The following is a 21,861-nucleotide window of genomic DNA, read 5'->3' as shown; positions in this document are numbered from 1 at the left end:
AGTTTTTGCGAAATGTTGATTATTTTTCTGTTGATGTCGGGAATATATGGTATGCAGCAGTATATGGTTTCGTTATTTTTTGATTCGTGAGATAGAGTACAACAACTTAAACCCAAAATGAACCAATACAAAGGAACAGTCCTCATTTGTTTCTGCTTGGGTCCTATCACCTCCTACCCTTACTGGATAGATCTATTAATTCTTCCACTTGGGGTATTCTTCCTTTGATATTGATGCTTGTAAACTTTTTCACATTTTGTTATCTCAGATTCATCACCTTTCTCAATTTCTTGCATCTCATTTTTGTCGACTATTGATAAAATCGTTCAGATTAGCATAAGGTTGAATCTACATAATCTGGTTCCATCTTCTCCAAGATTTCATTTTCCTTCATCACTATTTTTCAGTCTAAACACTGTCTATGAGAAGGATAGACATTTTCTTTTTTATCATTATCTTACTTTTTGTAGGATCCTACTAGGTGGTTTGTTTTGCCTCCCAGGATATGCTTATTTACCAAAATCTGCCTTGACACTACCAGTGTTTCCTGTCAAGATAGGGTATTTTGGAAGACAACTAGAGGTATCCTTGTGTTATTAAGCTTACTAAACTGCCTGAACCTGACCATATCATTCCATTGACTATCGTGGAAGAAGCTGGCACCAAAGAAGTGACAGTCCATTTCTTTTTGCTGGCTTTTCTGAATAGGGTTTTACAGTCATCATTGCCTTCTAAAAGGCTTTTCCAGCATATATATCCTGGGAATCTGAGCACTTCTTCTAGTCTCTAGAATACAAGTTATCCATCCTTTCTTCAAGTGGAGCACAGGAGACCCTCACCATGTACCAATTCCTAGCTGCTAGAGTGGTGTATTTTAGAGAGTACTTCACTGATTGACTACAGCTCAACATGTTTGGAAGTAGGTTGGTGGTAGCACTGTTTGTGTAGAGTGGGTCACCTCATCAGACAGCTGATGTGGCCTCCTCTTGCAGCAAGAAAGATTCATCACCCTCACTGTATCTGTCCAATTGGATCAAAATAAGACATAGTACTCTTGATGGTGCCCTAACCACATTACACTTCTTGGCTTACCAACCACTTCTTTGCAGATATTAAATTTGGCATTCAAAAATTTTCACCCATTCCTATGACACTTGGGTCTATTTTGCCATTCTCTATCTTCCTTCTGAACAAAGAGTATAATGGGGTCAAGATGAGATGTGGTTACCATGAATGTGCATCTATGAAGCCCTTGTCATGGGTGTAATACTCCATGGCCTTTCTCTTCACATGCTGTTTGATGGAAACTCACCAAGGTTTAATTTTTGCACTCCCCTCTTCACCATTTCAAAGTGAAATTCTAGATTTTGTTTGAAGGTGAAATATCATCTTGAAATTTAACTTTTTCCTTACTTGAAAACATACTTCTGAAAAATTCTCACCTGTCCTCTCCTCTTCAGGTGCACTTTCTTCTTGCTTTTGTAAGAATGAAGTTATGTCGAGTCCAAGTGCGTAATGGGAGTTACTTCACAAGGAGGTTATTTCACCTTCCTCTTGATAGAGGGCTAGTATTGCAATTCATGTTTTTCACATGAATTTTAAGTGAGAGCTAGCTCAAGACTAGTGGCATGCAAATCTTACAGACAGGTGTGCAAGGGATCAAACTATTCTGTGTGAAGCAGTGAATACCTATTGGAAATACATTTGCAGGGAAGAAAAATTTTAACTTTTATTAAAGTATTTATGAAACTGAATTGATAATTGTATTACTGCTTTAGGCAATGACTAAGTATTAAAGAAAATATTTCATTGTGTAAATGTATATTGTCCTCAGTTCCTGGAAACTTACAATATATGTGTTGTTTCTGGTGGTATAAGGGTGTGCATACATGCTTGGAAAATGAGCCATAAAAATATTTGAATTTCTGAAAGAAATGATTGATTTTGAGACCTGAAGGTTTAGTAAAAAGTTCTCCTTTCTCCAGTAAATTAATCAGCTATAGGAAAATTAAATAAACAAGCAGAGTTTGGTTATAAGAAACAAGTTTGTATAATTTTGTGTCAGCCATTGTGAATATTGTGACTTGCAAGACTCAAGACTATTGAAATTTCTGCTGGTGAATATTTGATGACCAACAATACCAGGAAAATGCAAAGTTAATCCTGTGTAATAGGATTTAAGACTATCAGAAATATAAGAAACTACTGGAATATTTTTCTTCTTGGTGAAGTCTATGTGTATAATTGTGTAATTTAAAGGTTTGATGGAGAAACACTCGTGTAAGAATAATTGATTAGTTGAATGTAATAGATTAATGAGTCCAGCATTTTAATGGTTTAGCAAACTACACTAATTGCTTATCTATATTGTAAAGCAGCATCATGTTTACTGTGTGTTTTCCTTCAAGTGATATATATATAATGTATGTATGTATGTATATGTATGTAAATGTTAATTTTTTCTTAACAGTCCATAAATTCTTGTCTAGAATTCATATAACACAGAATGAGCTAAAAAAATTAATTTTAACATAGAATTCTTACAGTTTTTATTTGCTTTGCTTTTTACCAGGTAAACCTGTTGCTTCCATGCTCCAGGAAGTTCACAAATCTATTATAGACTCTATTGAAGTGAAAAGGTTTTCAAAAAGAAAAAAAGCCTTGGAAGAAGACTGTCTTCGACTAAGTAAAAGACAGAGCGAATGTGCCTTTAGATATAGAGAGATTGCTGTGAAGAAGCACTATAACTATATTCAAATCATTCTTGTGCCAAACACTATTCGAAAAAATTCCTTGAATATTGAGGTAAGTTTTAAGCCTAATGAGCTTACCATTCATTCACAAGTTTACAAATGTTTAAAATGTGATATAAAAACATGAGAGAAATCACTAGACAGCCACTCAGTTAATCATTCATGTTGTTAGCACACATCTCAACTTTCCAGATGACTTTCAGTATCACAAACAGTTGCAAGAAACTGAAGTTGCTTTTGAAACTGTTAAAGTCTTCCACAGGAGCAGTTAAACAAAATGATGAGAGTTATTTTTATTTTGAAGAAATAGGCTAAAATGAGTATGAGGTACTGGATATTACCAAGGTGCTTATTGGTATTTTCAACAGGTTTCCTGACTATGTCTTTTACACTGATAGGACTATGTATTAGCAATTTAATTATGCTTCTGATGGAAGAAATCTAGTTATAATGGGATTCTATTAATTTTTAAAGAAATTGATTGAATGAGTTTGGCTTCTTTTCTGTTTTACACCTTGTTTTTAGATCTTTCTGGAACATGGTTTGTTATAGAGATGTACAAGTATACTTGTGTTAATAGAAACCACTTTTAGAGTTGATTAGAGTTGAATATCTGATTTTGGAAAATTATAAGAAATTGCAATATGTTAGAAGAAAAAAAAGGAAAATTTTAAATAATCGTGAGGTGTTTTTATTAATCAAATCCCCTTCCAGATGGATTCCTGTCTTTGGTGAGGGGACCTGCCTGGGAAGGAGCTTTATATTCGGTTTACTTCCACTGGGTTCTGAACATCCACCCAAGTGTTTGCCATAATGGTGATCTGTGAAGGGAAAGAGAGGATTCTGGTGGTTGAGGGGTGTCAGTGGCACTTTTACACACCCATGTAGCCTTGAATTACTGTAGATGAATGGCTTTGGTGTGCCTCCTCTATGTTCAGTTGGCTGATACTGTTGGGCTAGGGTCAACTAAGCACTAGTGTTGGGCATCTTCAGTGAATGTTATGGATACTGTGTCTGAAGCTGATGTTTAGGTATAGTGCTCTATAGTTGTATACCATTTCTCTTGCCCTGTATCATGTAGAAGCTAAGCAGTCCAGTAATTATAGTATTTACACAAACTTTCTAATGACCCTGGAATCATTTAATGCCAGTTCACACCCTGCTCTCTTAGACATTCAGAAACAACTGGCTTGGTTTTCTCTGTCATCCATTTCCATCCAGTTTCCTGTATTCCTGGCTGTATCTGTGTTTGAGGGAAGGAGCTTGCTGACACCACAGCTAAGTACATCTGCTCTCGCAATGTCACAACCTTGTCTGTTCCATTTATGGACTATAGTTCTATGATCAGAGCATGTTTGTTTCAGTTGGCTTGGGGTTAGCAACTTCATAACAAGCTTATTCGCATCAAACTTACTGATGTCAATTGGCTGTCTGTTGTACATAAGGATTGAAAGGAGGAAGTTATTTTGGCTAGTTTGTGCATTTGTCACAATTTTTTAACCCATTGTTTTCTTTTATTTGGGACTGATCTGCCAATGCATGGCTTTTCAGACACCCAAATCACAATTGCTCACCTTTTAATTTCATGCTGCCATTATGAATGCCAGAGGCAGTATCATTTCAGATGAATGTTTTCAACAGGTTTACCCTTATTGTTAAACAGTGAGTGTCATAGGCAATGGTGAAACTGTCCAGCTTGATTGTGTTTTTAGTTTTTTATAAGTTGTCCTTTTTTACATTTATTTGTTTTTGTTTTTTACTAACCTTTTGAATATTGTTTAGCTTTTAACTTAATTTCTCTTTACATCATATTTTAAATCCAACCTTTTTACTGGTTGTTTGGCAAAGACAAACTAGTTTCTTTGCATTAATAACCACCCATTAACCAAATCATCTTGTGACTGCTGAAAGATAGTCATTCTTCATAAATTCCCATTTTCAAACTGAAAACTTATATAAGTGGATGTGTAGTAGTATTCAATAATTGATAAATACAGAAAAGAGCATAGTCTTAGCTCAAAAGTGATAGATTTGAAACAGTTTTATCAGCAATATAATGCAGCTTTTGTTATCCATGTTGGGTTAGTAATAAAAATAAGTCGCTGTGATTAATTTATTAGCTTCCAATATAAACAGATATTTTGAAGATATTTAAACAAACATGTATATACAGATTTAGGATTATTAAAGTAGTGTATGGAAATTATGTGAGGGGGGGCTTGTGCTCACTGTTGGTGTGTAGACATAATACTTCTGATTTTTATGCTTAATTAAACTGCAAAAAATATCTTTTTTAATGAGGAAAGAAATATTGTTGAAATTGTAAGTAGCATTTTTTCTTTTAAGAGAAAATGTACCTAAGCTTGAAAGTTTGTCTAAAAGGTGGCTAGGAGGTTTATTTGTCATTATAAATTGAGTGTTTTAGTAAAGCTCGAAATATTTTGAGAATAAAGCTTCTGGCCCTAATGATATTGTTTTTAAAATCTTGCAGAAGGTTATTTAATAGTTAATTTTCAAAAATTACTTGAGATTTGAGAAATTTCTGACCAGATGAAGGTTGTTAATGTGACCATTTTTTAAAAGTAAATTATCATAATATGAGAAATTACAGGTGTATTAGTTTAATATCTGTCATTAGGCTGTAAGCTTTTAATTTTTAGGTTTACAAGCAGAAACAAAAAATCAGGAGGAAATAAAATTAAATTACCCTATTTTGCCAATAGGAAAAAAATGAAAAAAATGACTGATTTGGAGAATTATCCTATCAAATATTTCTGTCTTAAATGTAACCTAAAAATAAAACTACAAAATGATAAATATTATGCTTTATACAACAAACTAATACTGTTCAGTATCACAGTAGATCTAGCTAATTAAAAAATGTCAAAAAATCACTCTTAATGATAGACAAACAAAAACAAATTAAAGGAAATATAATACAAGAACGACAACATATTGGTAAGTAGCAAATTCAGATAATTTCAAGACTGTACTAGATTATAGCTGTGCCTGATGTAGATGCTCATCAGAAGTGAACAGTTCAATTATATCACTTGATTACTGAAATTATTTACTGTGTTCATAGTTCACACTTTTTACTTTATTGCATTTCTTGTTGATGGCATATGACTAGATGAAAAGCAGGAATGACAAATGGGTTGGACAATGCCACGTTTCTCTTGAAGCTGCAGGATGTCCTCATTTGATACTGCTTGTTTATTACCACATTGATAACATACATCATTAAGTGCTTCTGTATTACCTGTAACTATAGTAAATAAAACATTCAAAATTAATTTGTGGATTACTGTGATAACATTACAAACAATGCAAAATATAAATCATGTATTATTTTCAAGAAAATATACTGAAAGAATATCAAACTCTATAAAGACAAAGTTGTACTTACTGCCACAATAGCTGGTTTATGTGGGTGGGTCACAATTAATGCTGCCCTGCTCCACAAATAAGGCATCATCATTATTGAACACATAGAGCTCTTTCTGACAAGTATGGACTGTTCTGGATTAACTTTTTGGCAGTGTTTACAGCCCTTTGCTTCCCACATTTGCAATAGATGATGAATGTCAAACTTTACCTGAAATTATTATTTAATTAGTGTTCTAAAGGAGTTACAAAAGTTTAAAAGTCAAAATTCTACAGAATTTCTAACAATTATTCAAGTGTAATAGATATTGAAAACACATTTGGTATCAAATTATTTGTGAAACTTTTCTTGCCTGTTTTTGCACTACTTGGCACCAATTATAAGGGTATATGATTTTAGTGTACAAATTAGCAAAAATGTTATAAAGGAAGAGAACTAGTTGAAATACAAAGCAGCATCCAAAATACTCCTGTTTTCTTTATCACCCTTTGTTTGCATTGAGTTTAATTGTAAAGTTCATCAATCCTTGTCTGTTATTTCCTTTCCCAACAGTTCTGCTCAGCTACCATTCTCTCCAGAGTGAGGTCTGGCAACCATTGCAGTCTCTTAAAGACATCTTTTGGGACATATGATAAGTTTAAGATGCAGTATGCACAAGTGTCCTCTCTATCTTTCATAATTTGCATGGTCAGAAACATGGAAAACACTATGTCACAAATCTCTACAATATATATTCATCCATTGCTATTCATGAAAAATGTGTATACCTATACCAAGTGAGCAAGGTAAATAAAGATTTTGTCAGATCTAAATATAGGTAATATACTCACCTGTAATCAATAATGATATTTTTAGAAATGTTTATGAATGAAATAAAGCAATGGTGGGTAACATTCCTCAGAGAATTGGTGTTGAAAGGTCATTGTATGTCTGGTTTATGTGTAATGAAGCCACCATGTCATCGTCCACTGCAGTTTTAACTGATACAGATTCTTTCTGGTGCTTCAGGTGCATTAAGTTAAAAAGTTTTTATTTTGTGATTGGTGTTCTTTCTGGAGCAGTTTGGTTGTTATTATTGTTTTCTTAGTTACGTACACATTCAATGAGACCCAAGAAACTGATGGAACTGTTGTTCCCTCAGGAAGACGATCCTTGATTTTGTTCACCAAGTCAGGTACAGACATGGTTGTTGGCATATAGAATGTGTTGTAATACCTTGTTTCTTGGATAGCTGCTGCCTCATCAAAATATTGACCTAATTTATCTCACAACTAGTTGAATTTGGAATCCTGGTGGATCTTATTCTGTTTTCTGAGGTCAAAAAACTAAACCTGTCATTGTTTTGACCTAAAAATTCCAAAAATTGCATGTTAGCATTGTTGGTAGCTTTACTTGATAGTACTGATACTGACTTATAAGATAACAGTATATGTTTCTGAGCATGGCTTTGGACATTGCTAGAATCTTGACATAATTTTTCATGAATGCATGTTGCATTGCTCTCATTTCAAAACTGAGTATGTCTAATCTAATTCTGCTCTTTAACTGAACATCTTTCATCAAATCTTGCATTTTGAGATTTGTTTGCCATTTCCACATGTTTCCTAGATAGTTCCCCTATAAATTCATGAGTTTTGCAAAAGGAAAGAGTATAAGAATCCCTGATAGCCAGTGACATAGTTTGTGATCTTGTGGTTCCAGGTTTTGGAGTGGTAATTCTATATGTACAGGTAACAGTGATACAGACTCATACAACTCCTCATAACATTTTGCTACTATTTTGTTTGGTTGACCATCAGTTGTTTCCAAAGGCCAGACATATTTTAATGAACATAGGCTGTGTTTCAGGATAATTTGTTTGTCATATTTCTTGCTGTCCAAGGAAGAAGTCATAGTACTTGATAATAGCATCATAAATGTGTGCAATAGCCTTAAACATTCAGAAAACCAGCATTGTTATCTTTGAACCATGGATACAGCAGAATATGATAGTTTCCTCAGGTCAGATGCATTTATTGGGAAGTAGAAAATTGTGCTGAAATACCTCAGAGTACAAGAAATATTTAAAAGCTTACATAAACCATGATAAATTTTACTAATATTTAAATCAATATGTTTATAATACTCACATGTTGAACAAACAATATTATTATTATTACTATTATATATCTCAAAGTACTCACTGTTGAAAACTTCTGATGGTGTGTTTTGATATCCTTATAGCCATGCAATGTCAAATCTTGGAGTAAATCATGTGATCTAGCTTGAAATCACCACAGATGGGTCAGTATACCAGAGGGCTTCTGTTAGTGTTTGAACTGTCTTTGTACTAATGCCAAGTTGATCATGTTGAAATCTGCCATTGTTGGTTTGCTGTATCCATGAAAACAAGATATTGAACATGTTGGATGTTTGCTTAGGTCTGTGGTAAAACTTAATAAAATCTTGAGTTTAATGTAAGTTCAGCTATTAAAAACTTATAGCCAGCTATATTTGTATAGCATATGTATGTACACATTTATTATTGAACACCCAGGAAAATGTGTAACATAATTCTTTCTTTATTCATTCAGCATATGTATATGAATTTACATGCCTTTTTTATTTAATTTACCATTTCACACTAGTTATTACACAGAATACAAATTTACCAGGTTTGTCAGCAGATTTATTTAAAATTACTGTAGCTAAATGTTGTAAAAGTGATTACCATAGTAGTTTCTTGGATATTGAACATGGCAGTTCTCATTCAGGTCATCAAAGAGACTGACTTGGTCTCCCTGACATGCCCTAGCTCTAAGGCACAGTGTGATCAGTGCCAATTTGTTGCCATCTGCTGGTAATACCAGTAGCAGGTTATCAAAGAGACTGATACAGCCTTGTTGTTTTTTCCATACATGTGCAATAAATTCCATTGAAATATTGTGCTTTATGTAACTTCAAATTACTGTAGTCGTATAAGCAGTTGTCTTATATGAAGTGAAATTACCTTGTACGCTTAAGAACCTAAAACACAAACTAAAATTTACAGTTATGGAGTATATATAGTTGCAAGTCTGCAGTATAGTTTAAACTAACCTTAAAAATATTAAACTTTTTTAAATTTGTCCGTGAGAGCTTGTTAAGTTGAGTGTAGTAGCAAAACTTTGAAAGTGAGTCCATCATCTTTTGATTTCAACTTTGACCCCTGGAAAAATTTCTGTGGATGCTCATTTTCTTATATTGTAAGAATTGTGTTTGCAAAGTAAGTTGTAATTGTAAACCGTTTAACTTTTATAACACAGTTGTATCTAAAGTGTTTGTGTACTAAGTAGAAGCTAGATCATGCTGCACTTCTTTTTATCATGTAACATAAATAGAAAAGCAAGACCATGTTGGCTTTTTTAAACCAACATGATAGGTATCTTTATGTAATCAAGTAAAGGGTAAGTGTAGAAAATAAATCTAATGTGGCTAGAATTTCAAAATAAGGTTATCCAATGAATAGAAGACAATTTTCTCAATAATGGGTTTTAATAATTTAAAATATGTTTTATGTCCAAAGGTTATCTTTTATCATTAGTTTAGGCATAAAAGTTATCAGTTTTAGTCTGATTGTCATCAGTTTTAAGTTTAGGATTACAAATACTATCCATCAATAGAAATTTAAAATTCTGTGGCTAAAGAAATTACTTTGGAAAGTTATATTAGTTTCATCATGGAATTCATACATTGTTACTTGCTTTGTCTATTTCAATGTAAATCCATTGCTTCCATGTTAAAGGAATTTCAGAAATCAATTGTTGGCTCTTGTTTTCAGTTCTTACTGGAAAATGGTTTGAAATATATATGTAAAAAATGCACTTGATGAATAAAAATACAATTTAATCCTGTCTACATTGTAGAATTTAAGTGCCCAGAATTTATCTTGTCAAATCATCTTATTGCTAGCAGATACTTGAGAAACTGAAGTTTGGCCTTTCTCTTCTTCTTCCAGTTCTTATGAACCTTTTTCAAGATTTTCCATGCACTATTTATTTCTTCTTGCTCTATGCATATTTTCAAAGCAAGAAGGTTTGAGCAAATAAAATTATAGTGTTTCTTAATTTACAGTCAAAACTATATGAACAAATGTTCAAAATTAACATAAACAGAAGTGAAACCTGAGGTTGTAACTGAGGTATTATAACCTGCTTTACAGTATAATGCAATGTGGTTATTTTGTCTTTTCCAAATTGAGTGTGATCCACAATTTTTATCATTATCATCAGAAATAAAACCACTTTTATGTAAGCATGTTGATAAACGGTTTTTGTTATGTTTTAGTGTCTTCGTGAACTAAAAGAAGCTGTAGTTGCAGCAAGAAAAGATCCAAGCTGCAAGGTGCTGCTATTAAACAGCTATGGAAGTATATTTTGTTCTGGCCTCGATCTTTCTGTTCTAATTGGGCTCCATAAAAAGCAAATAGCTGAGGAATTGGCCATTGGTGTGAAGTAAGGTGATATTAAACTAAATAAAAAAACATTAAATAAGAGTATATATTATAAATGTTTTCCCTTTAATTACTAATTATTTGTTTTAAATCTTCACTGAGATACTAAATGTTCTAAAAAGTAACTTTTTTCAGTTAACTGAAAATCTTACACTAAGACTACTATATATTACACCTTCTAAGAAGCTACGTCGTGGAAGATGCACCCTAATTCTGGAAAGACAATTCTAAGAAAAAAATATTTTGACTCTGCAACCAACAGTTTGATGTATACTTGACTTTTTTGAACCTGCTGAGTAAATACAGTTGAATACATCATATTCTTCACAGTATATCAACAATATTAGTTAAAATGAATGTTTTTTGCTATTGAAAACACTTGTAATTTAAGTAATGAGATTACAATATGTATGAGGGGCCGTTGTGAGTAGACCGTACACTAACCACTTGCATTAACCCATCGCTTTTGTCTTGGAAGATGTATGGGGATTTTTCAAGGTATTTTTAAAGAAAAAATACATCTTACAAGGCATAAAATAAGGTAACTGTGCAATTCTCATTAAACAGTTACTTTCAATTAACTGGTTATTCTCACATAAGAATTGGATAGTTCGAATAAATGAAAATTTCAGTTAATTTTTTGAATTTTATAATTTTTTGAATTGTACAAATAGATTGAGTTGAACAACCTTGAATTAATCAAAAATAACAAAGAGAAATAATAAAGGCAATATTTCAATCACTTAGAAAGTTGGAATAATCAGAGATCCTAATTTCAGTTGATTGTATTAAAAAAATTAATCATTTCATTGTAACTTATGTGACACTAGTTCAATGAAATCAATGCTTCTAGGTAAGCAGTTATATTACCCAGCTTTAATCAAGATGTTTCACTTCAAAAATATTAAACAGTGCAAAATAAATTCCTAAAAACTATTATTGGACAATAGTGCAAAGAATTTTTCAAACTAAAGAAGAACACTTTAGTCCTAGGACATAACTTGGCAACCACATAAAACCAGAAGCCTGCAAAGCTTTATGCCAAAGTGTAAAGAAAAACAGGAAGTGATATGCATACAAACAAAATCATTTACAAAAAATCAAAACATTGTTAAACCATCATCAAAAGAGCAAAAACAAATTTAAACCCACAAAAGATAATTAACTTAATAAATACAACTTCAGAAATGTTTATCTGCCTTTCTACACAATAAAGAGCTGTTATCTCATGCAACTGCTGTGAAGATGTGTGCATAGTACCTTAAGCATTGAATGAAGCTTCTGTCCCTACAGATATTAAAGTATATTGTGCCAGCTTATGATGTAATCATTACACTATAGCCCTCTACCAATGGGAGGATGACACATCATCTAAGTATAGTAATCCCCATGAGCACTACTATTTGAATAAACACTTTCTTTCCTTGTCTCTCTTTGTTTAGATGTGTTTCTTCTTAGAAATTGTTTTTTTCAGTTTTTATTTTAAAACTTTGTTACCATTCATAGTGTAGTGGTTTTTTTTAATTTTCTTAGATTATGATTATGAGAAAAGAAAGATAAGAATTTTAAATATTTCACTTAGAACTTACAAATTGTCTTTGGTTTAATTTTTCTTTGCATCAAGTTTGTAATTTTTAAGACAAGTGTTTCATTGCCTGTAATAAGCTTTACTTTTCAGTACTAGTTCTCATTGTTTTTAATCCAGCATATGGATTTTGTTATGTACTGAATTTATCTGGGTTATTAATTTTTGATTCCATTTTCCTGACATCTGAGGCTTTGAAACTTCCTAATTGGAGTCATCCAGTACTGTGATTGTAACCAGAGGTATTCTGATGGTTAGTTATAATAATGCCAAAATGCACCAAATAGTTCTTTTCTGATCATGGATTCATGGATCTTGACTTCTGTTATTTCTGCTGAGCTTGCCATATCTTTTGACAGGTTTTTGCAATGTTGATTTCATGGCTGGTTTTGCTTTTAATTCCCTCTTCTTGTTGAGGATCATATAATTTCTTCTTTCAGTTCAGGATCTGTTCTTTTTCCTTTTCTTTCCTCACTAGCTTTTTATCTACTAATTTTTGCCCCTTATTTACTCAGTTAAATTGCTGTTTGTTCACACTTAACTTCTTTAGTGGTGTTACATAACAGCTGTATTAGCTTTACTGGTATCTAGAATGGACTTTTGTTCAAATGATGGTGTTCATGAGGGCTACTGTGTATGAAGGAGGATGTGTTGGTCTTTTTTTAATGGAGGACTATTGTCAAATGATTAAATCATGGTTCTGCAGGTCAGGGGATCCAGGGAAAGTCAGTGAATTTTGTTTTGCATTCTTGGTTTGGGAAACATCAAGGAATTTAATTTCTGACAAATAAAATGAAAAAAGCCAATTAATTTTGTGCAACTTAGAAGTGCTACTTAGGACATGAATAATGAAAAAATTGTTGTTAGCACCAGAAAGTCACTCACAAGTTGATTCTGATGCATTTAACTTATTAATATGTGTTGTATATTTTATGTATAAACACTGTTTTCTTCTAAACCAGTTTTTTTGTTTATTATTAATGTTGTGACCATGGAGATGACAATACTGAATTATGCAAACTTAGTGAAAGGGATTTGTTCAAGGCTTCCTTTATTAAGTACAGTGAATGATTGTTTTACTACAGCCTGAGAGGCCTTAAATTAATATTTAGAGAGACTGTTTCTTTTAAATGAGTTATTTTCATCATACAAATTTTAATGCATTTATAAAACCTGTCTCCTTGACAGTTGTCATAGAAGGAAAAAATAATACCCTGAGTATATTACGTCATTGATATTTTGTATAGGAAAGATTTGAAATATATTAAAATGAAAAAAGTTTGATTTTGGTAAAGCATAGGAGTTCAAATACAGAACAAATCTACACAGTTTTGGTGAGTTTTTAATTTTAATTTATACATGTATCTATATTTATCAATTAATTAACAAAAATAACAATTATACAATCTAAATAATATATCAGTAACTTTGTTGGGTTTGATTATAAAACAAAATAAAAAAAATCACTGAGCATTTTCTATAACATGAGTCATCATGATATTCAGTACAGCTTGGGCAAGGGTTATCAACAGGTGTTGTTATCAGGAGACAAGCAAAATAGTGACATTATAAGAAAATCATTGTAAAACAAAATATAAATGGCAGTTTATAATATTAGTAATTTGAAAATAACATCTTTTAAAAACTATTGAAGTTTAGAATGTTTCATTGAGTGTAGCTAGTAATATGGCACATTTAATGCTTTCCAAGAACATTACACTATTATCCATAACAAATTTTATAGACAATACTTAGTCCTACATCAGTCTAGAACTGAATAATTTATCAATGATCTAAGTTCATGACAAGCAAATTAATTCTGAGTTGATATTGTTGCACCTCACTTATGTGAACAATGTTTTTTTTTTTGGCTAGCCTCACACTGGTTAGAAGTTCACTTCTTACTGAAGACGATATTTAATGCCTCTGTAGAAACAATAATGTCTGGAGTAATTCACTGAAGTTGATTAGTTTGTAATGTTCAAAATCTTTAATGTTCCTGGTCAAATTCTGTATTTTTCCAATCAATAGATAATTACAATCATAGCTTTCTAGGCCTATAACATACAGATTGTAGCTGTCTCATAATATTCTCTCTGTCTCTTGGTGTGTCAATTTCTATATACCAATCATGCAAGACTCTAGAATTTTCAAGAATGATCAAACACACCAGCATTTTCACAAAATAAGTATTGTTGATTTTTACACTGAATAACATTCTATAAATTTCAAGAACAGGTTCCCACAATACATAGTTAACAATACACTAATAAAGACTACACAGAGATATATTTCTGTAATTAACTGCGAAGAGTGTCAAACAGTATATATTAGTGAAACTAGTAAGTAATTTATAAATAGTATTTAATGAACACTTAATAGGGACATCACTTGTAAATGAACATGTAAAAAATCTCAGTGATAAAATAAATTAAGAAAACATTAACACATTGGTCTAAGAACAAGGTGTACACTACAGAAACATTAAGGAGGTGTTATAATAAAAATACAATAAATATAAACATTTAAAATAATGTCATATTTACCTTTTGAATGACTTTTCTCACATAGGACTTTTATTTAAACAGTTTAAAAATAACATAATTCTATTCTCATTTGTCAATTGAGGAAACTTCACTGCAAAATTGAAGTTTCTAGTTTAGGAATTACATTAAGTTGTCTAACAAAAGCTGAATTTGTTTAGGTTTTTTGATATTAAATGTTTAAAAAATTGTGTGTGTCTTCTTTCAGAAAGCTGACATTCTGTGTTCGTTATATTCATAGTTTTTTTTATCTATTCAAGGAGCACTTCATGAACTTATACTCAGAGTTTTTTAATCTTTATAAAAACTTGTACATATTTTGTTACAAATCTGAATAGTTTATTTTGTTAAGTTACTTCTACCTCTTCTCACCTTAAGCAAAAATCAGGGGTTTTAAAGTTTTGCTGTTTTTTTTCATTTTTTCTGGTATATTCTGAATTGTGAATTAACATTATCTGTTTTTTTTTTAACTTAAATCTAATGAAGATTTTTTTTTTTTTTGCAGAGAACTACTGCAGACACTTGCATCTTTTCCTAAACCATTAGTAGCTGCAGTAAATGGGCTTGCAGTTGGCCTTGGGGTTACTCTTTTAACTTACTGTGATGTTGTTTTTGCCAGTGACAAAGCTGTTTTTTTCATGCCTTACTGCAAACTTGGTTATGTTCCTGAGGGGGCTGCCACCCTAACTTTGCCACAGGTAGTGGGATCGACTGTAGTAAGTACACTTGATTTTAAACATATATCCAGTATATATGAGCTATTTCTAATGGTCATTAGCAGACGTTAATTTTGGGTATGTTTGTTTGGCACTCTCTCACTCTCACTTATCCATACTGGAATTATCTGTGAAACTTCTCATAAAACTTACTTTACTGCTGTTTAAACTTGGTTACTTTGAAGGTGAAGATAAAACTAATTTTCATTACAAATTAAAAGACATGGAAGACCAAAAAAAGATATTAGCTTTTGACACAGCTGTTAACTATGATGTTTTCTTGTGATTTGTTCAGAATGTTAAAAAAAATTAATAAAGAATTTATAAATTATTTTTTAAATTTAAGGAATGATAAGTAAATCATGTCTTGGAACAGGTGATGGGAATTTATTGAAATTTGTTTTAAAAATATATTTTTATTACAAAAAGTAGGGTAGAAAAGTTAATCAAGGATTGGAAATAATTCCACTGAATAAGATTTTCTATATCTTTGGTAATTGTATCATACAGTTATAATATTTATAATTGGCTATTTTTAGGCGGCAGACATGCTGATAAGAGGATGCCGAGCCACTGCTCTTCAGGCCCAATCTTTTGGGTTAGTTTCAGAGGTCATCTGGCCAACAAGGTTAATGGAAGAAGCTGTACCTCGTGTTCAGGCTATTGCTGCCAATCATTCTCAGGTAATAGTGTAATTCATGGATAAAGTAAGACTTTTTAATGTTTCTGCTACAAATGTTATTTTCCTAATGGGTCGAATTGTTGACAACATCACCACCTGCCGGCACTTATTTACTGCAGATAATCGCACTTGCATTATCCCCTTTAAACTTTAAGCCTTACAAGAGCTCCACAGTAATTTGGTCTTTCTTGTAAGATACTTAAGTTTTCAACTTCAAATGCTGCCTTTTTAATGTATTATTACTTGAATTAAATGTAGTTTTTTCCTATTTTAGGTGATGGAAGCAACCAAAGCAATGATGCGTTGCCATCTATGGGAGAAACTGGAAATCACATTGGATTATGAAGCCTCAATTTTGCCTAAGCAATGGTTAACTCCTTTTTGTCAGCATGCTATGAAGGAAGCCACAGAAAGTGGGATGTTGTGGGAATAATTAATAGCCAGAGGATTTTTACGTAATATTTTGTTTCCGACAGTATCCATTGTTAATAGTTTACAGCCTTTAATTTTTTTAGTGTATAATATCTGTTATTAACAGCTCTTATTATTTCATTACTCTTTTGTGTTCTCAAATGTAAATTTGTTACAGTTACATGTGTAAAACATCTCAGTGCAAAACAAGTTTTTATGCAAATTTATCAGATCATGTGTAGACATGATAAGATGTTAGAGTATTGATTTATGTTCTTTAGAAGATATTAAATGATTTTGGTTAGTGTAAGAGGTAGAATTATGTGTCAGAAACTCACACTTAAGTATGGTAGATATATCTACTGAAAGACAATAAGTTGCCCTTCCAGACTTTTTAAGTAAATAGAAGTGTGATATTTCAAAATCCCCACAATGTTCTATTGTTATAATGACCTGCTCATTTTAATTGTTTGTTATTTGGTACATGGAAAGTCTAACTGATATCCACATTCCTTTTACTTCATGAAGTGTTACAAACAGGTTTTTCTAACTTCTATTTCTATAAAGATATTGTACTGAATTCTTGAGGAAAAAAAAAAATCTTTTGAAAACATTTGTTAATCAATCGAACATAGGGGTACAGTATTGTTTAATACCAGACTACTTATATATCTCAATGTTATTAGATAATAGTAAATGCAACTTATTTATGACTTCTTATTTACTATGTAAATGTCAAATTGCATTGATAAAGGAATTTCATTCCTCTTTGTTTTAACATTAGTATTTTCAATATCTAGATTGGATTGTGGAATTTATTTCTATACTCAGTTACTTATGAACATCTAATTGAAATTTCAGAGTCATCTGAATTTACATGTGATCATTAAGAATTATTTAGGTGCATTCATCAAGTGGTTGTTGTTTACCTATATTTGAAAAAAAAACTTCCTTTGAATACTGATGTGTTGTGAAATTTTGCATTTGTGATAGTTTTAGTATATTAAATTGTTCCGTGAGTTAACAAGTTGTACTGTACAAAAGCAAAACAGTTTTTGTATTTCTTGTAATGCTTTTAAAATTGTTGTAAATCTCATTTCTTTTTAAACTTTAGATCAACACTATTAGGCATTATTAGCTATTCTTGAAACTTCACAAAGTTTTGTAATAAAATAATTCCTTACCTTTAACCTGGTGCTCATTAATTTGTTGATTAAAGCATTCATTCAGAATTATTTAATGAGTAGTATTTAGTAAAGAATTTATTTTGATAATTTCTTACTTAATGAAATATTACTTTAGTGACAAATATTGTTTAAAAAAAGGTTCACTGCCTAATATCTGTGATGTTCAAGCAACTTGGTCCATCTCTTTCAAAAACTGTTTGATTCCATATACATAGATGTATTCTTCATTTTGGCATATTGCTACCTACAGATCTACACACTCGTGTATTAGATGAATTGTTAATTTTGGATATTGCATGTGACAAGAAATGTATGGATCGGTATGTACTGTATTCTGGTTGTATTATGGTGTAAGTAATAAATAGTGTTGTGATTCATATGATAGAAGGTAGGGAGAACAGCCTTTTTTTGTGCTATTTTATGTGATTATGAATATTCTCATAAATAAATGTTCTAGCTCTACAAGTCACACAGATATTGAAAAAACAACATATCAGTATTAACCGTTTACTGTTTCTGACAAGGATATCATTTTCATTGGTTGAACATTAGTTGAAATAGGTATTGAAGTTTAGTATAATCTCATATCACAGGTTTAATATAAAATTATTTGGCTTGAGTATATGCATTTCTTATACGTCCAGTATGGATATAGATTGTTAATAAAGGTAACATAAAAAGAGAAAATGGGCTTGTATACTTAACTGGTATTTGTTCAGAACTGAAAGTTTGATAAAGTTGAGCTTTCATGCTGTTTAAATGGATCTGCAGACAAGGTGTACACAAATTGTTGGTTCATTTTGCAAAATAAAAATATGGAAATCCTAAGAGAAAAGCATTTTGGGTGTTATAAATGTAAATTTTTTTCCCCTTTAGTGAAAGTGCTTATTTTTTTTAACCTCCTACATGGTCTATTTAACACCCAGTCTGTTTGTCAATGAGTTAGAATTTGGGTGATTGGGTGGGCTACAAAAGGATGTTATTATTTCCAGTATTCACTTTAGAACACACACAAAAAAGTACTTCATTGAAATAGCTTGATCTGTTAATCTCAGAAATCTCAATTTACTGCTAAAAGGGCTTACCTCTCTGTGTTCAGCAATGAATATTTGGAGTTTAGTGTGTTGCACACCAGACTGGGTTCCTCTTGCATAAATTAGCTGACATCTTTCATTGAGCCTTCCTTGACCATCTGCTGTTAACAGAACTCAAGAAAATGGCTTTATTGCCCAATATGTATAGGCACTACCTTTGTTTGTTTGGTAATTTGTATTATGGTAGAGATTTTACTCCCTTATAGCTTTGAAACTAGTGCAAATTTAGCCATACTGATGGGCAGTTAAGATTTCAGATATTGCAAGATCAAATCTTTATTCAGAATTTTAAAAAGCAACAGAATACCAGAGAAATATATTCCAGAATCAACCTACCAACCATGCCTTTTCTGACTTGCAGACTTGGTGTTAAAAAGTTTTAAATTTTCATTACAGTTTGTGTGTGTTTGTCATAGATTTGCATTGAAGAAACCCTTAACATTTTAAATGTTTTTGCAGCTATAAACATTGATAAAAATATAGTTCTTCAAGATGAACGTTCTTTGTTAAACCTCTTGTTAGCATAAACATGTTTCACGTTTTGGAATGTGCAAGCAATTAAATTAGCAGAGTAGTTCACAGCTTGTTTTTAATTATTGGAAAGTAAATCAGATAGTTCTTCAGTTTGATAAAGAAATCACAGGTTTAATAACAATATGTCAGTCAAAGCTTAAAGAATTTAATGGGAAGTGTTTAAAAAAAATTATTCTTGTACTTTATAATGCAATCAGTAAGCCAATTTCTACTACACTTATGATTGTTCTGTATCTGCTACAGACTCTCATACTTTTTAAAATTTTATCTGACTTTAAAATAAAATAGTGACAGAGTAATAATAAATTTTTGTTCTCTGTCACCTACTTTTATGAAAAACTTTGTACAAAAGTGTGTTTTGTGTTGTCATTTATCAACTTTTCAATATAATTTTAAGTTCCTTCAGTACTCAGGAAATTGAAATAGATTTTAATTACATTTGGTATGCTATTTTTTCTCTCAGTAATGTAAAGTTTTCTGTGTTGCTGTAAAATAAGATGGTTTAAATGTTTGTCATGAATTTTGGCTGTTTTTTTTAATTGTTACTTGCATTCTTGCAATTGTAAGTTTTTCAGTAATTTTTGTATTCTGATTATGTAGGTAAATAAATACAACAGAAGATTAATTTTCACTTGCTCATGACAATGTATATTAAAGTAGAATAAATCTTTTGTGTAAAAATTTCTTTAAATAGTTAGGTGGAATGAAAAGTTAAAGCTCATAGGAGTCTTCCATTTAATATGAATTAATATCAGTGGTGGGTTTTATAGAGAGTACAGTTAATTAGTTTCTACAGTGTATGTAAATAATACATTGTGTAATTTGTAAAGTTATGGAAAAGTAACTTATTTTTTAATTCAGTTTTAGTTTATATTAGTAGTGTAGGACATCAAGCCATTGCTATCTTTTTTTTAATGCTTCTTTTGTGATGGGGTTTCTTCCATTTTAGCAGAGTAAAGAAATAGTAATTTCTTCTTCTAAGGAAAGATGTTTAATTCTATAAGTAAAGTTTAGATTCTTTGACTTTAAGAGTGATTTAAATGTGATAAAATGAAAATCATGCTACTGAGTTTATATAACAATAAATTAAACATGTAAGAGACAGGATTTTTTTAAATTTCTGACAATAAATAAAGTTTCAGTTTTGAGTTAGATAAATTAGACAGCTGATTTTTACACCAAGATGTGAGACAACTTCAGATAAGTTTTTGGTCTCAGAAAAGTCTTAAAGCTTTCCATTTATATGGCAGTCATCTTTAACTTGAATGCAAATAGTGAATACCTGGGTTACATAGTTTTTTTGTTTTTTCTTCAGGGACCATTCATTTAGTACACTATACATATATAAATTTTGGGCAAATTTGTACATTTTTATACATGAAGTTGAAAAAGTAGGAATTGTTTATTTGTTAAATTTTTAGTTATTATGTGTTACATCATGATAGTATTGCAACAAAGTGTCTATTGGAAGCAATAAGCATATTTTCACATATGTTATTGTTTTCTAGAATTCTTAAATTGTAATTTGCCCTTAATTTATTAAAGTGTTTTGATTTTATTTTAATATTTTCAAGTATTAAATGTTTATTAATCTTTTTTTAGTGAACGAGTGCCCTTTGGCTGCAGAACAAAGTAAGCCTGTGAATATGTAGCAAGAGAATTCTGAGTTACTAGTTAAAAATTATTGGGTGTGAATAAGCACTTTTGTATCAAATGGATGATCCCTTACTTTTGAATTTTTGAAATTCACTCATTCTTTAGTTTGGTTGCAGTGTGTGATCATTTTGATTTCCTTTTTTTTGCTATGGATGAAAATTGTTAATTTTTTACTAGAGGGCTGCTGTAAAAATATAGTAAGATTTCTTCAACTGTGTTATCTTTTGAATGTGCCATTGGAAAGTGTGTTGTAAGATTTTGATTGCTGAAAAATATTTTCCTTTTCCTACATTTTTATGAGGAAATACCAAAAAAAGTAATGTTTTTAGTGTTTTTTGTAAATGGTTAATGTTATTCAGTATAAATACATGATTTAATGTGTTATAATCACTAGGAAAGTTTCTACTGTCAGTGTTTTATGTTGATCTTTACTCATGACCAGATTCAACTTCTGCTCATGATTAGCATGGAGATAAGGTACCAATTGATGAAGTGGTTTTAGAGCAAGATAACATATTTAATTTCATACACATTTGTTTGTCTTAGAATATTATTGTGTACTTGAAAAATTCTTAATAAAGTTACATTAACATTAAATTTCTTCCAATACTTACAGTTTTTTATGTTTTGTCTTTTTAATGGATTCTGCAACATTTCTAATTTTTACATAATACACAGTGATGCAGATAGTATTATGGGAAGTACTTAAGGTTGTAGCGACTGAATTTCAGTCATTATTGTGGTTAACAGCTTTTATAACCATGTAAGTCACATTACTAATTAGTTAATTATTATTATTATTAGATAGTAATTACCTGTTACCTAACTTACTATGCTTTAG

The 21,861-nt window shown here is 31.1% G+C and overlaps 1 protein-coding gene across 17 annotated transcripts in view; it reads left to right on the top strand.

Moving 5' to 3' along the window:
- LOC143248053 (chromodomain Y-like protein) overlaps positions 1-21,629 on the top strand; it is a 43,830-nt gene extending 22,201 nt beyond the window's left edge. For 14 of the 17 annotated variants that reach the window (XR_013026803.1, XR_013026804.1, XR_013026801.1 and 11 more), the window contains 4 exons: positions 2,573-2,805; positions 10,447-10,613; positions 15,246-15,456; positions 15,996-16,139. Coding sequence is in view for 3 of the 17 variants with exons in the window: in XM_076496551.1 (XP_076352666.1) it covers positions 2,573-2,805; positions 10,447-10,613; positions 15,246-15,456; positions 15,996-16,139; positions 16,413-16,571 (914 nt within the window). In the remaining 14 variants the exon portion in view is untranslated. Of the gene's footprint in view, positions 1-2,572; positions 2,806-10,446; positions 10,614-15,245; positions 15,457-15,995; positions 16,140-16,412 lie in introns of those variants that run through there. The other 3 variants (XM_076496542.1, XM_076496545.1, XM_076496551.1) reach the window with 2 other exon arrangements.
- Positions 21,630-21,861: the final 232 nt, after the last annotated feature.

This window comes from Tachypleus tridentatus, chromosome 1 (genome assembly GCF_004210375.1).
Source record: "Tachypleus tridentatus isolate NWPU-2018 chromosome 1, ASM421037v1, whole genome shotgun sequence".
Lineage (NCBI taxonomy): Eukaryota > Metazoa > Arthropoda > Merostomata > Xiphosura > Limulidae > Tachypleus > Tachypleus tridentatus.
This window is presented reverse-complemented; position numbering and strand designations above follow the sequence as displayed.